Genomic DNA, 14,386 nt, shown 5'->3' on the forward strand with positions numbered 1-14,386 from the left:
ACAATAGACGTCACCTAGAAATAATAAGTCACGTATCCAATATCCTTCCTAACACTATGAGCCATTTTTGCGGTGACTTTTCTTNTTAGCCGCCTCGGTTTTCTCTCTCTGATGTGACTTTTTTATTTCAACCCCAAGGACTCTTTTTTTCATATGGCGTCACAATTTTAAAAGCCAATCAAAATGATTTAAAAGTCATTGACTCATTTTTCAAACACCAATCATTTTAATTTTCACGTTCCGTGACTTTCTTTCAATTGCAAAAGGTCGTACAAGAATTGAACCATTTTGTCTATAAAAAGGGGCCAAAAGTTTGCAAATTTTTCAGATCTTTATTGTGGCGGTTATCTACGTAGTCTGCTCATAGATGTGGCCTTAGTAAACCGGTCGAAAGACTTTCACAGTTGAAGACCTATAAACCAAACTATATAAACCACGCGATGTCTATGCAGGTGTAGAATGCTGATAACCTATCTGTTGCCCACTGCGAGTTTTTTGAAAATTTTCTCGTCCAACAGGGAGATCCCACTTTCATCATTGGCTGGCCACCAATGGTAAATAAATTCAATAAAATAAATGAAAATGAACCAATCAAAATCTATATATATTGATTTTCTTAAATCATTTTATATAGATTTTGATTTTTTTTTTGTTTTTTCAATTTTTCTTTTTGTTTTTTTAATTTTTTTTTAATTTTTTTTAATAAATAAAAAATTAAAAAATTAAAATTAAATAAATATTAACCCCCCCCCCCCCACCCTCCATATTTTTTATAACTGGGCTTTTATCTATAAATTAATTAAATTAATTGCCTTGGTGCCAATTTTTTACCCCATTTTGCTACCAAAAATCTCATGACATCCTTAGAGGTTAAGAAGAAAAATTGTCCTCATTTCAAACTGAGTATTTCTTCTAGCACTCAGATTTTACGTTTGCATGAATCTTGTTAGAAGACATGGTCTAAGAGAGCAAAACGATTCGCACCAATGGACTTGACAACAAGGAACGGACTACGAGCAAAATGAGACAGCCCTATTAAGCAACCAGAAGAAACAACGCTTGATAACACCGGAAACTTGACGAGGACTCGATCTCTAATAGCAAAGTTAGGTGCTACACGATATTAGTTATAGCTAATGACATGAAATTTCCAGCCTGGCAGCGAAAGGATTCTCCAGTTGAATTAAGCTGTGAGCGCGAGAAATGAATCTCTTTAGATTGAAAAATGGTAACCATCGAGAGTAACAGGCTTGACACCAAAAGATCATGCTGTGCTAAGAACGTGAGCTTTACGACTAAAGGCTAGCCGGAAAAAAGTAGAGAGTGATTGGTTGAACTATGCATGGGCTGGCAAGTAGCGATTGCTACGGAATCAAAGTGATGAACAGCAGAATTGGGATGCTTGTATAAACCTGGACCATAGAAAATTCTAGAGAATCTTCGAATAGTGCGACCAACACCGACATGACCTAGTATTGAGTTTGACATGGAAGAGTTGAAGGATTTCTTTCTGTAATGACTATGATAATATTAGGTTGAGCTCAAAGAAAAGTACATCGGACAAGACGATATAAACAGTAGAAAATGAAGGAGCATATTGAAGGTCTTGACAAGAATAAACAACTGCCAGAGAGGAGACGATATAAAAAGCTGTAGTAGCATAAATGAAGGCTAGAGAGAAATCACGTCAACTATGATAACCGAGTGCTTCAGAAACAACACTTTGACGGTCAGAACAGTAAAATATATCGAAATCCAAAAAAGTGGAGGACGACGATACAGCAGCAATGGTGTCTAAAGAGGTGATAGAAGCAGAAGGCATTGATTTTGGAATTAAACTATCCAGAGTAATAACAGAAGCAGACAAAGGTAAGTATGTATTTCTACTTGAGACTGAAACGATTTGGATTTTTTCAGACAAGTATTTTGAGACACCCTGCTCATTTGTGAAAGAGTCTTAAAATACCCGTTTTAAAATAGCCTAAATCTTCTCGCTCTCGAGTAGAAACTCTGCCTTTAAATCGTGTGCGTGCGGTGCACATGTGGTATAAAAGATTGGTTGCTTTTTGGAATGGCCGGTTCCTTATTTTTCAATTTCAAAGTTATAGTATTCGACCACGTCTTAAACAATATATATACACAATATTATTAAAAAGCTGAGGTTCCCACCTACAAAAAAAATAGAAAACCAGCTCTAAAATCCCAAGTGAATTATATAAGTTTTATGGTCGCCCCAAAAAAAAAGTGCCCGTTCTTTGAGACTCTATACATACATACATATATATATATATATATGCGAGCTCTACTCTCCCTCTCTCTCTTTGATGGTATCATATTGATAAGAATAATGAATTAGTTAAGGTTTATGTTACTCGTACATTGGGATAATTTTATATACGCCCACAGAAACACATTAAATTCAAATATCACAAAAGAGATACATATTTCAAGAATTAACCCCTAAAAGCCGTTTATTTCTATACTAATGAGCTAAAGTGGGGATCACAGCCGTCTACTTGTACGATTTGCGCGGGATTCAGTTGCTGCCTTGACAGCCAAAAGTTTACTCGTTGAGTCATAATGAACACCATTAGAAACTTACCAGCGGAAATTCGGGCGCGGCTATGATATTTAATGATCATTACTGCTCAACTTGACTGAGTGGATACGACTATAGACTAAACAACTTGTACATAATATACTCATTACTGATATTAATCCGTTTGTTAATTTTTTTTTCTCTTTTTTTTATGAAGAGGGAATTAGAAGCTTATGCGAGTATCATATAAATTGTACCTGTATCGGTTTTCAGGAGGAAGTAAATAAGTTTAAGACATGTGCTTATAATTCCATCTGTCTTTTTTAAGTATATATAGAATGATGAGATGTGTGATAAAGGTAATTATAAAGATTCCTTAAACAGCAAACAGTAGATGGCAAAAGAATGATCCATGCCATTTGAAATTGACAGTGTTCATGGCGTGTCAAAGTTGTGAGATGCCAGTACTGTGAATTGAATTTAATTAGCCAGTAAAAAAATTGAGACTCTATAGGACGAGTACGTTCTTACAGATATAGAAAATCTAATGTGCTTCTTTTCCTTTTCATTATTATTTTTTATTTGAAATGATAGAATAAAGATGTATTACTGTTCTAGATAGGCTGGATTCTGCATAATGACTTTAGAGTTTTGATAGGTTTAATTTCTTACTACTTATTCATCAGTGATCGTATGGGGCCGACGTTTTCTGATGATGTACTGCACTTCTATCTAACCAGACCAATTAATTGTGTCTACCTGTCCAGGGCCCAGTGTCTTTCTCTTTATTTCACCTACTTATATTCCCAGATTTTGACAGTACCAACGGTTAAGTAATCTTCATCCACTCTTTTTTAAAAAGCACAAAAGAAAATCTTTAGGAATGTTCTGTATCCTGGCTGATATCAATTATTATAATAAGAATAGATCCTTAGGGACCAGATAGAGTTATTCCATACTGGCAAAAAAGGTCGCTATTTATGGTTTGGTAGAATACAAATGTAGTCTTCTACTAGGAAATGCACCCCTAACATTGGCGAAGCTTATACCTGATAAAGAATTATACTGTACAATCTGGAAAAGATATGTGGTATTTTCATTTTTAGCATTTATAGTGCAAAATCTCTTAAAATGCGGTACTCATCAATTGATCAGATAAGATATATAGAAAGAAAGGTTGATAATAATGTTAAGGATAAAACTAATAAAATCATACTAAAAAATGTTAATACTAAAATGTGGTAAAAGATAAAGACATAAGTACAGTGGACATTGTCCCTAGCTTTCTGTATTTTTAGTAAGAAAAAATAGTAGTTGAGAAAACTGAAGGAAGGAAGAAAAGAAGACCATCAAATATAAAACGCCAAAGTGCTCTCCAGGTTTCCGACAAAGCGAATATTAGTATATCCTCGCCAGGATATAATAATTAACTTGATAAACCTTTAAATTGATGTAAATAATTGCTGTTCCTATGCTTAAATAAAATGCTCGGTTTCGGATTGAATAATTTCTGGATAATGGCAATAAGTATACCGATTTATAGCAAATGGGACTAACATCTCAATTAAAAAGGCTGCCTTTTTGCCAGAAGCAAGAAGTAAAGAGAAAACTTCTATATATCTCTTTGACTGGGCGGCAGAGTGGAGTTATTTTATCAAATGGTGCAATCAATTTAAATAAACGAGTTTCTAAAGCACCGTCAAAAGTAAAAAGAATTCAGGGTAGTAAGAAAAGAGGAGTCTAGGGGAAACACCCACTGATAATTCTTTAAGCTTTTTAAAAGAAGCTTTAGACATTACGGAAAATGCACCAATTCATGCCTCGAATCAAAGAGGAGATAATCAAAGGAAGAAAACACTTTTTAATTGCTTGATTTTATTTCTTGCGATCCACTAAATTAAGTTTGAAAAAAGCATGAGATTATTTTTAGAACCCAGCCAAAAATCATCCAATTGACAGTGTAATTACTGTGATAATTTTGAGTGAGAGAATAGAATGTGAGGCTAAGACTAAAAATGAGAGTGAGAGTAAAAGTGGAGTGAGCAAGTGAAAAAGTCATTTTATTTATTTATTTATCTTCTTTAATTCATTCCTTCAAACTTCCTCTTATCTCTTTAAGAAAATAAAATAGAAAAAAGAAAAACTCATAAACTTCTCATGTCATCACCTTCAAAGTCAGGGTTTTCATGGTCTTCTATCCATGCAAACAATCTTGCCAATCAACAAACCCACAGGCCCAACCATACGACCTTTTCATCTGCAGTTCCAACAAAGATCAATTACAAAGGTCCAATTAGTCCTCCCTCCCGACAACGTTTGGCTAATCCCCAAGATGGAGGTGCATCTTCAGGATGGCAGAATTGGAATCCACAAGACACAGCATCTCTAGCCTATACAACTTCCAAATCAACAGCTCACGCGGATTCTACTCCCACACCAGCTGTGCAATATACAAATATGGCTACCGACAAAATTTGCCGGGAACTAGATAACACGCAAGAAAAGGTATCTATTGTGCTTGATCAAAACAAAATCATGAGGCACTAATAATATATAATAATAATTTGGTCTTATAGATTGTTGAAGATATAAAGAATTTGGTTTCATCAATGACTGATCTCTCGACCAATGAAAGACCCAAGGATACTCCTACCCCCACGGCAGAAACTACAACTACAACTGCAACAACTATAACGACGACGACGACTACTACTACTACGACAATAGCTAACAGCTCACATGTCGATCCAGAGAGCAAGACATCCGAAAGCATTACTCACTCTACAAAAGTTGAAGTTTCGGCACCGGACTTGACACTCAAGGAACCACACCAAAAAACTGTATTGACGCCTGAAAAAGATGAAGAGGTGTATCATACCGAGAGTCATACAGAATCGTCAACAACAATAGTATCATCAAACTCGCAAGATGCCAAGTCTCCAGTTATGGAAAATGGTCGATCTGACTCGGCGACTGCTGTTAATGAAGTAGAAGACAAAGTACTATTGGAGTTTTATGAGTTTATCCGGCCAGACTGCAAGGAGACTCTTTACGGGGTCTTGAACCAGTGTAGAATCCCTCGCGACAACTGCGAAGTTAGATGGGTAGACAAATCCAGAGCGATCGCCAAGTTTGGGAATGAACGTACAGGTAAATCACGGGAGAGATTGCTGTGTAAATGAAATACAATTAAAAGGTTGATCGTTAATTGTTGGCAATAGCAATACAAGCCAAGGAAGCACTCGGCTCTGCTGGGTTATTTAAGATTCGGCGTTATTCAGGCACATTTGATATCAAAGACCGTAAGTTGTGATATTCTTGCTTTTGTTGTAGTTATTATGCTTAAAAATAAAATGAAACGAAATACTAATTTGTTGCTCATTACATTAGCTGTTTATCCTTCCCAACTGCACCGTCCTCTCACGACCAATAGTGTAGCTAGAAGGTTAATACATGGCGCACTTGGACTTAGGGCACCTGTTAGAACCAAAGAAGAACGTGAAAGGGATCACACTCTTTTACGAATTGCCAGAGGTAAAAATAAAAATAAAATAAGCAACCAAGATATTCAAAATATATAAACTTAAGAATGATGAATTTATTTATTTATTTTTCTGTTTTTTTATAGAGGAAAAAGAAGCTCGGTTTAATCCGAGAGTACGCCATGGCTTGGTTGATAATCGATCCATGTAGCTTACTGACATTCGATTGGACATGCAATGATCAAGCAAAATATAGATAAATACAAACACATAAATACATACGTACAAGCATATATACATATCCACATATCCACACACACACATACTTACATACACGCATACATGCATCAATCCATATAATGTCTAGCTTATTTTTCTTTGCTGCCAATTCTCTTTATAAAAATACATTCACATACACACGCACACACATATATATATATATATATAATCTTGAGAAAGTATTTTGATTTTATCCAATTACATCTTTGACATATCAGACATAACTTCTAATCACTTTGTAAAGAAAGAAAGGCCCTCTTAATATAATGTAAACTGGCTTAATCTTAGTCAATTGTTAAACCTTGATAAAGAAAAATAGAGTATATATACACTTATATACAATATCTGAGACGATCCTTGAAATGCTTCTTGACTTTGTTTGTTTGTTAGAGCAGTGACAAGGTCAAGCTTAATTTAGTTGCTTTGGTTTATTATTTTGATCCATTTTTCTTTATTTTATTGTTATGCTACACAGATCACTATATGTGTATAGTTTAATATGTGTATCACTCTTAGTTATTAAGAGCATAAATAATGTAACATGCACACCAATTTATCATTGATACAACTTACTAGTTTGGTCAACCTCTTTTTCTTAAAATAATAATAATAATAATAGTAATTTAATGGTAGGAGAAAACATAAGGAATTTATTGTTAATTGAGAAACAGAACATGGCGAGTCAACTAATTTATTCTAAAGCCAGTACAAAGCAGTAAAGTATATGTGTGGCCAATTTGTGGTTAACTAACCACAGCTACAGCAGCAATTTAATGTAAATACATAAATATTGATATAAAAGAATAAAATAGTCAAAAGATATGAGGAAGTAGTAAAAGAAGGAAAAGGGGATAAGCAGTATATAAATATAATTTAAAGAAAAAACTGGTTTATCCTGGTGTAGGTTGCTAATTTGACGTCACCAATTAACTTGCTCTTCTTCTTACTCTTCGTCTTGCTTTGTCACTCTTTTTTTATTATTTTATTTATAAAACCAAACAGAAACTTCCTTTCAACCCCCCTTTTTTTCTTTTTTTTTTTTTAAAAAAAAAAAAACGCATAGATACCTTCTTTGTTCTTTATTCTCTGTATTTTTTCTTTCTTTTATATATATATCTCTCTCTTTCTCACACAAATACATCACATATAAAACAAGAAGATTAAATGAAAGAGCCCAAGGTACATGTTTAAAATCAATAATGTTGAACAACAATCATCATTCCGATGAACTAGATCTCCTGACTTTTGCACACAAGCAACATTCCACATCCTAATTCACAAATTATCTATCTGTCTATTTATTTTAAAACAAATAAATTAAAAAAAAAAAAAGGTTGATGCTCGTGAGATCTCATTTGAGCAACTGATGCTTCAAGCTACTCAAGTAGCCAAGGAACAAAATGCAGTTTTGGCTGAAAAGGCTCTCGAAAAGAAACGAGAAAAAGAGTTGCAGGCCCGACGTGAGGAAGAAGCAGAAAGAGCTCGTAAAGAGACTTTGGCAGTACTGGCTCAGCAAAGAAACGAACAAGCCAGGCGCCAACAACGCATGCTAGACGAAAAACAACAACGACGCGAAGAACTGCGGCAAGCCAAACCACGCCGCCCAGCAGACCGTATACCGCCATCATCATCAACGTCTGAACGAGAAACGATGAGTCGTGGAAAGACTAAATCAAATCCTTCAAAGATTATAGCACCAGAAAAAAAAGTAAGTATGAAAGAATATAGTAGATTAGAATAGAATAGATGTACTCATCATCGACAAAAAAAAACAACAGCTCATTTAATCGCATCGCCATTGATCAAACATGATTCCATGTTATTCTTCTTCTTTTATGTATATTATTATTATTATTATTTAACAATAACAAAAGAAACATGCCGAAATTTCATTTGAACAATTGATGGAAAAAGCCAAGGAGATGACTTCAAAACCAAAGGATAATTTTAGGCAACAAATGACATCTTCTGAAGGACCGGCAGTTGCTTCAAAACGGCTTCCTTCGAAAATGTCATTAGGTACTACAAAGGGTCCCAAATCGTCAGTTGATTTATCCGGGCCACTTGGAGGAGGAGGAGGAGGAGAAGGTAGTCGCGTGCCTCGCCAGAAAGATATCGGTAGTGGGAGAAGTATCGGACAGACAACAGGAACAAACCGTCCTCCGGCATCCAGACCTCGTTCTCGTTCTCGAGATGAAAACACGGGTAAGAGGGGAGAGGGTGGGAAAGGATGGTGTGAGAGAAAGTAGAAACGGAAGTGGAGAGGAGGGGCTGGGTTATGTTTGGTGATGTAAGGGGAGGGAGGTTGGTGATTAAAAGGTTGGGGAGAAAGGAAGAAACCCAAAAAAAAGGGGGGGATATATATAAAAAGGATCATCTTGCCTGTTTTTTTTTATGGCTTTTGATTATGTTTCTGATTGATATATTTTTCTGTTTGTTTCTCTCTCTTTACATATATATATATATATATATATATATATATTTGTGTGTGTGTGTGTTAACTTGTAGCTAGCTCGATATATGTTCACAAGGCTGGCCCACAAAAATCATCTACAGTCCGCCCCAAGCTTGCAACAGAGGGCCGCCCGGTGTCTGCTCGTGAGAAAGCTGTGGCTGGATGTGTGCCTCAAAAGGTAGAGCGTCAACAACGGGACAGACGTACTATTAGTGAGGTTCAGCGGGAGAGACGGCATGCACGCGGGCATTATTCTGATGAAGAAATACGTGTAAATAAGCGCCCTGTTCCTCCCTCTTCTGCCTCTTCTTCCTCGTTTACTGGTGCTCGTTCTCTACAAGCCGGGAAGCGTGCAGGAGTTCCACTGCCACGTGGAATTCAGCGTTCAAGAGACACTAGCCCCCCTGACCCTAGACGTGCCCGGCCTCATCCTGCCTCTAGTTCTTTAGCTGCTAATGGACCCAGATCATCGATCCAATCTTCAGGTAGACCTAGAGTACGTAGTCCAGACGATGACAGACGACCGCGACAATCTATGCAAGATAGACCGATGATGAATCGCCGCGATCTTCCTCCTATGCCTGGCAGACCACGGCCGAGTCAGGAACCTGGCATTAGACGTATGCCGTTCCGTCCCATGGAGCGTCGACCTGTGCGCCGCCCTAGACCGATAGATGAAGAGCAGGACGATGACCTTGATTCGTTTATTGTTGATGATGATGAAGAGGACAACCGGGATTATTATGGTGCCGATGTGTCCTCTGAAATCAGTCGTATTTTTAGATATGACAAGTCAAAGTAAATTGATTTTTTTTGTACAATGAGGAGTGGAGTGGAATGGATTCTGATTTTGTTTTTGTTTTCTTAGGTATGATAATGACTTTTATTCTGATGATGACATGGAGGCAGATGCAAGTGAAGTATTGCGTGAAGAAAAAAGAAGGTAAGAAGAGAGAAGAGAAGGATAAATAGGTGAGATATTTGAGATATTGATTCTTATACTTCTTTGATGATATTGTAGTGCAAGAATTGGGCGAAAGGAAGATTTACGTGAAGAAAAGCTTGAACTCGAAAGGGCAAAAAAGCGAAAGGGTGGCGGTGGCGGCGGCGGTGGTGATCCATCGCCTGAACGGAAAGGAAGTCGACCTGTGAGAAGGGATGGGTCTCCTGATCCAAAAAAGAGAAAAGCAGAAAAGGATCCAAAGATGATGGGTCAATCCAAGGCTAAAAAGGCTTCAAGGGAGAAAGACTATGCATAAAAAAAAAGATGAAAGAAAAGGAAAGAAATATAAAGGGATTCTTTAACCCAAACACAACCTACACAACACAACACCACCCAGCACCATACGACACTAAACAACACCAAACAACACCACGCTACACTATACTATACTACATAACTGCAACAATATGCACATACACATATATACACACAAAATTTGAATTATATATATATGTACATTTCATTCAAAAAAGCTTATAATGGTTTCAATTTTTCCCTCCTTTCCTTTGCTTTTACCTTTCTCCCCTACTTTTTTAATATTATTTTTTTTAACACAAAAAAGAAATAGTGTTTCAATTACACCTGTACATTTTCTTTCTCATTCTGTTCTGTTTTTATATATAAATATATATAAATAAATATTTAAGGAAAAAAAGTCATTACTGATTCATTCAAACCCCCCCTTTTCAAAATATAAAAAGAAAAATTCTAAAATATTTTGGAAGCCCAAATTGATGGAATATCCACATATACAATTATATTATTTAATATAATTTAATAAAAGATTTATATATAATATATATATAATATAAAGAAAATGTCTTGTTCTTTAGATTTTTTGCATTGCAGCAACATCAACAGATTGGACAAAATCCTCTAGTTCAGTGATCTTGTCAGAAAGATCATCCATAGAGACCTGCATTTAGATATAAGTAAACATAATTACAGGCGCGCTTTTTTTTTGTTCCCATTATTGCTATCTATTAAGTCAAATTTGACGTTACCTTGTCATCTTCAACAACACAGTTGATTTGAAGCTTTTTGATTCCAAATCCAATCGGAACCAATTGAGATCCACCCCACAACAGACCATCCATAGAAATATTCTTGACAGCCTTGGTGAGGGCCTCCATGTCGGTCTCGTCATCCCATGGCTTGACATCAAGTGTGATGGTAGTCTTGGCAATTGTCTTTGGCTTATTGGCTTTCTTGGCCTGATATTCAGCAAGTCGTTGAGCCTTGACCTTTTCAGCCTCTTCATCGACCTCTTCATCATCAGAGCCAAACAAGTCAATGTCATCTTCTTCCTCAATCAAAGCCTCGGCTTCTTTTTCATCTCTAAACAATCATAATAATAACAATAACAGTTTGTTTGGTTGTTTAGTCAGTTGAGTTTTCATTTTACGTGTTAGTGAATCGGAAAGATAATAATAATAATAATATCACAAGATACCTACTTTACAGATTCTTTGTACCATGCTACTATATGTGGATACTCTGGGGGAGGAGCTGAGCCCAAAGCTTCTGCGACAAGACCATCAGCTCCAGTGAATTTATCACTATAAACACCCACGAAAACAACAACAACAACAACAGCAACAAAGAAAAAAGGCAAGTAATGTACACCAAGGCATATATGTATATATTTGATTAGTAACAGTAACAGTAATGAAAATAAAAGTAAAAAAGTATTTTAATCAAATACACTTTAACGTGTATCATCTATATATTATATTGGATAGAAACTGTACAATTCAATAAACTTCTTGTCAGTGAGGTAATCCTCAAGAATAGGCAAAATTGTAGAGCGCTTGAGGGTAACAGGCATGATGATTGTTTGATATTTGAAAAAGAAAACTTGAAATAAAAAAGAAATAAAAAGAAAAAGAAAAATATTTATTTATTTATTTATTTATTTATTATGCATTTTTTTTTAATAAATCTAAAATAGGTTATTTCTTTTTTCTTTTTTTTTTTTTAAAAAAAAATCCTATTTATTTGATTGGCTATATTTTACAAATAGCATACATATAATATATATATAATAGTTTTATTTTAAAAAATAAAAAATAAATAAAAATAAAAGTGTAGTATTTGAGTATTTGAGTATGCTCAAGTGTATTTGTGTGTAAATTCCTTTTGCTATATGTGTATGTATATGTACGTCCAATCAAAAACAATTTGATCCAAATGTCTAAATAAGAAATAATAGGGCATTTTTTTTGTCTTCTTCTTTTCCTTCTTGGTTTCTATGTACTTCTTGTACCAATGATAAAATTTTCCAATTAAATACATTGCCATTAGTACTATAATTATTGTAACAAATCAACGGTATACTAAGCCATTTTATTGCCAAGACAACATCAATTGTTCAATACAAAGTGAATTTCACATCTTTTGTCATCAACCGTCTCCATGACAACAAATAAATTTATAGGCTTTATTTCTTTTGTTTTTTTTCTCTCTCTCTCTTTACTACAACCACATATCTTGGTGTCACAAACAATATTAAGGAGTCCACAGTTACGTATTGGACATTAAAATATACGCCCATTTTGATTTCTTCTCTATCTATATATCTTTTCTTTTTCTTTTTCTTCCTTGTTTGTCCAACCCAACAATCCTCATTAGACCTTGAAATATTAGAAAGTGCGTTTGTCTTGTAATCAACAAGTTATGGAAAGACTGATAACTAGATATAGAAATAAAGAATACTATAGTGAACAATGAAGAGTCTGGTGAGAATAAAGTGTAGAAAATAAAATGACATAACATAACATGCCTTTGGCTATTAAAGAGTGGCACAAAAGAGTACATGCTTTGTGTCCCTCACCTACAATCTATATTTGAAACATCGATTATGTTCGAGTCCTAGCTATTTACAAAAAAAAAGAGTATTAAACAATCATTGTATATATAAGCGTGTTTGTGGTATTGTACGATGCAATGCGATGCAGTATAATGCTACACTGCTCAATTTACTACCTTTACAAAAATGCGATTGTCATTTAGAGCACTCGTTTGGGAAAAATGTACCCAAGTTATTATTATTTTCTCTCTTGATTTATTTAAACATACGATGTTGATGCTTATAAAATACTACTAGTCAAATCCACAAGATTGTCGAGGTCCAAACTCTTGATCTTCAAGAAAAACAGCACCCAGATGTATATAATGATAATAATGGTAATGATTAAGGAACATGATTTGTTTTTATGATGCAAAAAATGAGGTATTGAAATGTCAGGACAAGCTGACAATTAAATATATGTAATAATAAGAATAAGTGTAAGGTGTCTAGAAAAATGAAATGAAATAATAATAATAATATAAAAAAAAAAGTCTATGTTGAGGTTTCGAAAATGAACCCCTTGTAGTATGTGTGTTGTTTCTTTGGAGATTCCCAAGATTCATCTGATCCACCAAAGAATGATTGAAATACTGTGAGGAAATGTTAGTGAATGTAGTAACTGAATGATAGTATCAATAATAATAATAATAATAAAAAGACTTTCCCCTATTTTTACCCTTTATTCCTTTATCTCTTTCATCTTTTTATCCTTTCTTCTTTTCCTTCTTCCTTTCTTCTCTTCTTACCAATTCCCATATTCTGGCCAGTACGACTCTCACGAAAGGCCATTCTTTCTTCACTGTAGACTCTTTCTCCGTTGACATCGACATTGATGTGGCCATCCAATTCTCCTGGTGTATTGAGTGTAATACTTTGGCGTACGGTAGTCCAGACTCCAGTCTTGAATCTCCAGTTGCCACGTCCAAGACTATACCCATAGTGAGGGTCACAGATATTGCCCTCTTCTTCACAAAGACCGGGTCTTTGCTTTGATTCGGGAATGTAAGAGTACACTTCTCCAGCACCACCTCTACGCCACATAAATCTACAATATGTATATTATGTCAATAAGATCATATATGTAAAAAAAAAAGAAAAAGTCAAATTTCAATTTCTTTACCTTGTAGAAAAGCATGTTCTTGAATTGGTTCCACCAGAGCATTGTCCACTTCCACCAAATATGCCAGGAAGCTTTCCGCCTGTCACAAACAGATATAGTAAGATTATTAATTTGATTTTATATTGTTTTAGTGCTGTGCTGTGCTGTGCTGTGCTGTGCTCTTTATTCAGTTGGAATTTGTATTAAATTTACCTTTCATAAAGTTAAACTTTTTTGAGAAATAGACCTGGTATTCCAGTATAACTGTCTGTACAGTGTCGTCAATCTCAATCGGTTGAGCATAGAATCCAATACCGCCCTGAGGAAAATACTGAGGGTTTCTTGAGCCCTTTGGGTATGTTACTCGAAGGACTTTTGAGCCATCAGAATCTGCGGGATCCGAGACAACAGCATAGTTGCTTGTCTTTGATGTGATATGCTGAGGCCAGCTCCAGCCGTGTTTTTCGGGCACACCCCAGGCACGCAACCATCTGGACTTTGGAGCTAAGGAATCATGCGCGTAATCGTCCCAATTTTCGAATTCCCACTCTTGAGAGTCATCGGCTACGACTGTGCTCAACATGGCTTGTAGTAGAATAAAGACAGAAAATGACCACAGAATAAAGGAATGCATTGGATTGATTTACTACTGCTATTATTGTTATTATTGAATTTTGT

At 35.3% G+C, this 14,386-nt stretch overlaps 5 protein-coding genes across 5 annotated transcripts; 2 read left to right on the forward strand and 3 right to left on the reverse strand.

Annotated features, from left to right (window-relative positions):
* Positions 1 to 946: 946 nt before the first annotated feature.
* On the reverse strand, positions 947 to 1,488 carry PHYBLDRAFT_138076 (hypothetical protein; the record flags this gene model as incomplete). Its single annotated transcript, XM_018429930.1, has 3 exons — positions 947 to 1,094; positions 1,142 to 1,302; positions 1,369 to 1,488. 3 exons carry the CDS (start codon positions 1,486 to 1,488, stop codon positions 947 to 949), a joined length of 429 nt encoding a protein of 142 aa, XP_018298558.1.
* Positions 1,489 to 4,670: 3,182 nt separating this feature from the next.
* PHYBLDRAFT_76740 (hypothetical protein) lies at positions 4,671 to 6,443 on the forward strand. The gene is made up of 5 exons (XM_018443184.1): positions 4,671 to 5,044; positions 5,116 to 5,689; positions 5,761 to 5,841; positions 5,930 to 6,073; positions 6,168 to 6,443. Exons 1-5 carry the CDS (start codon positions 4,697 to 4,699, stop codon positions 6,230 to 6,232), a joined length of 1,212 nt encoding a protein of 403 aa, XP_018299616.1. The 5' UTR covers positions 4,671 to 4,696; the 3' UTR covers positions 6,233 to 6,443.
* Positions 6,444 to 7,464: 1,021 nt separating this feature from the next.
* PHYBLDRAFT_61573 (hypothetical protein) lies at positions 7,465 to 10,014 on the forward strand (the record flags this gene model as incomplete). Its single annotated transcript, XM_018440825.1, has 6 exons — positions 7,465 to 7,479; positions 7,634 to 8,008; positions 8,175 to 8,505; positions 8,809 to 9,553; positions 9,624 to 9,698; positions 9,777 to 10,014. 6 exons carry the CDS (start codon positions 7,465 to 7,467, stop codon positions 10,012 to 10,014), a joined length of 1,779 nt encoding a protein of 592 aa, XP_018299615.1.
* A 388-nt stretch (positions 10,015 to 10,402) lies between these two features.
* On the reverse strand, positions 10,403 to 11,587 carry PHYBLDRAFT_129204 (hypothetical protein; the record flags this gene model as incomplete). Its single annotated transcript, XM_018429271.1, has 4 exons — positions 10,403 to 10,674; positions 10,763 to 11,096; positions 11,216 to 11,317; positions 11,510 to 11,587. Coding segments are annotated over 4 exons (601 nt in total), but the record flags the coding sequence as incomplete, so codon positions are not given.
* Positions 11,588 to 13,101: 1,514 nt separating this feature from the next.
* Positions 13,102 to 14,291, reverse strand: PHYBLDRAFT_138080 (polysaccharide lyase family 14 protein; the record flags this gene model as incomplete). Its single annotated transcript, XM_018429931.1, has 4 exons — positions 13,102 to 13,199; positions 13,356 to 13,654; positions 13,730 to 13,808; positions 13,922 to 14,291. The coding sequence occupies 4 exons, from the start codon at positions 14,289 to 14,291 to the stop codon at positions 13,102 to 13,104; spliced, it is 846 nt and encodes a 281-aa protein (XP_018298560.1).
* Positions 14,292 to 14,386: the final 95 nt, after the last annotated feature.

This window comes from Phycomyces blakesleeanus (genome assembly GCF_001638985.1).
Source record: "Phycomyces blakesleeanus NRRL 1555(-) unplaced genomic scaffold PHYBLscaffold_1, whole genome shotgun sequence".
NCBI classification, from domain to species: Eukaryota; Fungi; Mucoromycota; class Mucoromycetes; order Mucorales; family Phycomycetaceae; genus Phycomyces; species Phycomyces blakesleeanus.

What these genes read in the sequence shown, in the direction of transcription:
- PHYBLDRAFT_76740 (XM_018443184.1), top strand. Translation starts at nt 4,697, where the DNA reads ATGTCATCACCTTCAAAGTCAGGGTTTTCATGGTCTTCTATCCATGCA. An exon ending in TAGATAACACGCAAGAAAAG is followed by an intron (nt 5,045 to 5,115) that starts GTATCTATTGTG and finishes TTGGTCTTATAG; the next exon opens with ATTGTTGAAGATATAAAGAA. An exon ending in CACATTTGATATCAAAGACC is followed by an intron (nt 5,842 to 5,929) that starts GTAAGTTGTGAT and finishes TCATTACATTAG; the next exon opens with CTGTTTATCCTTCCCAACTG.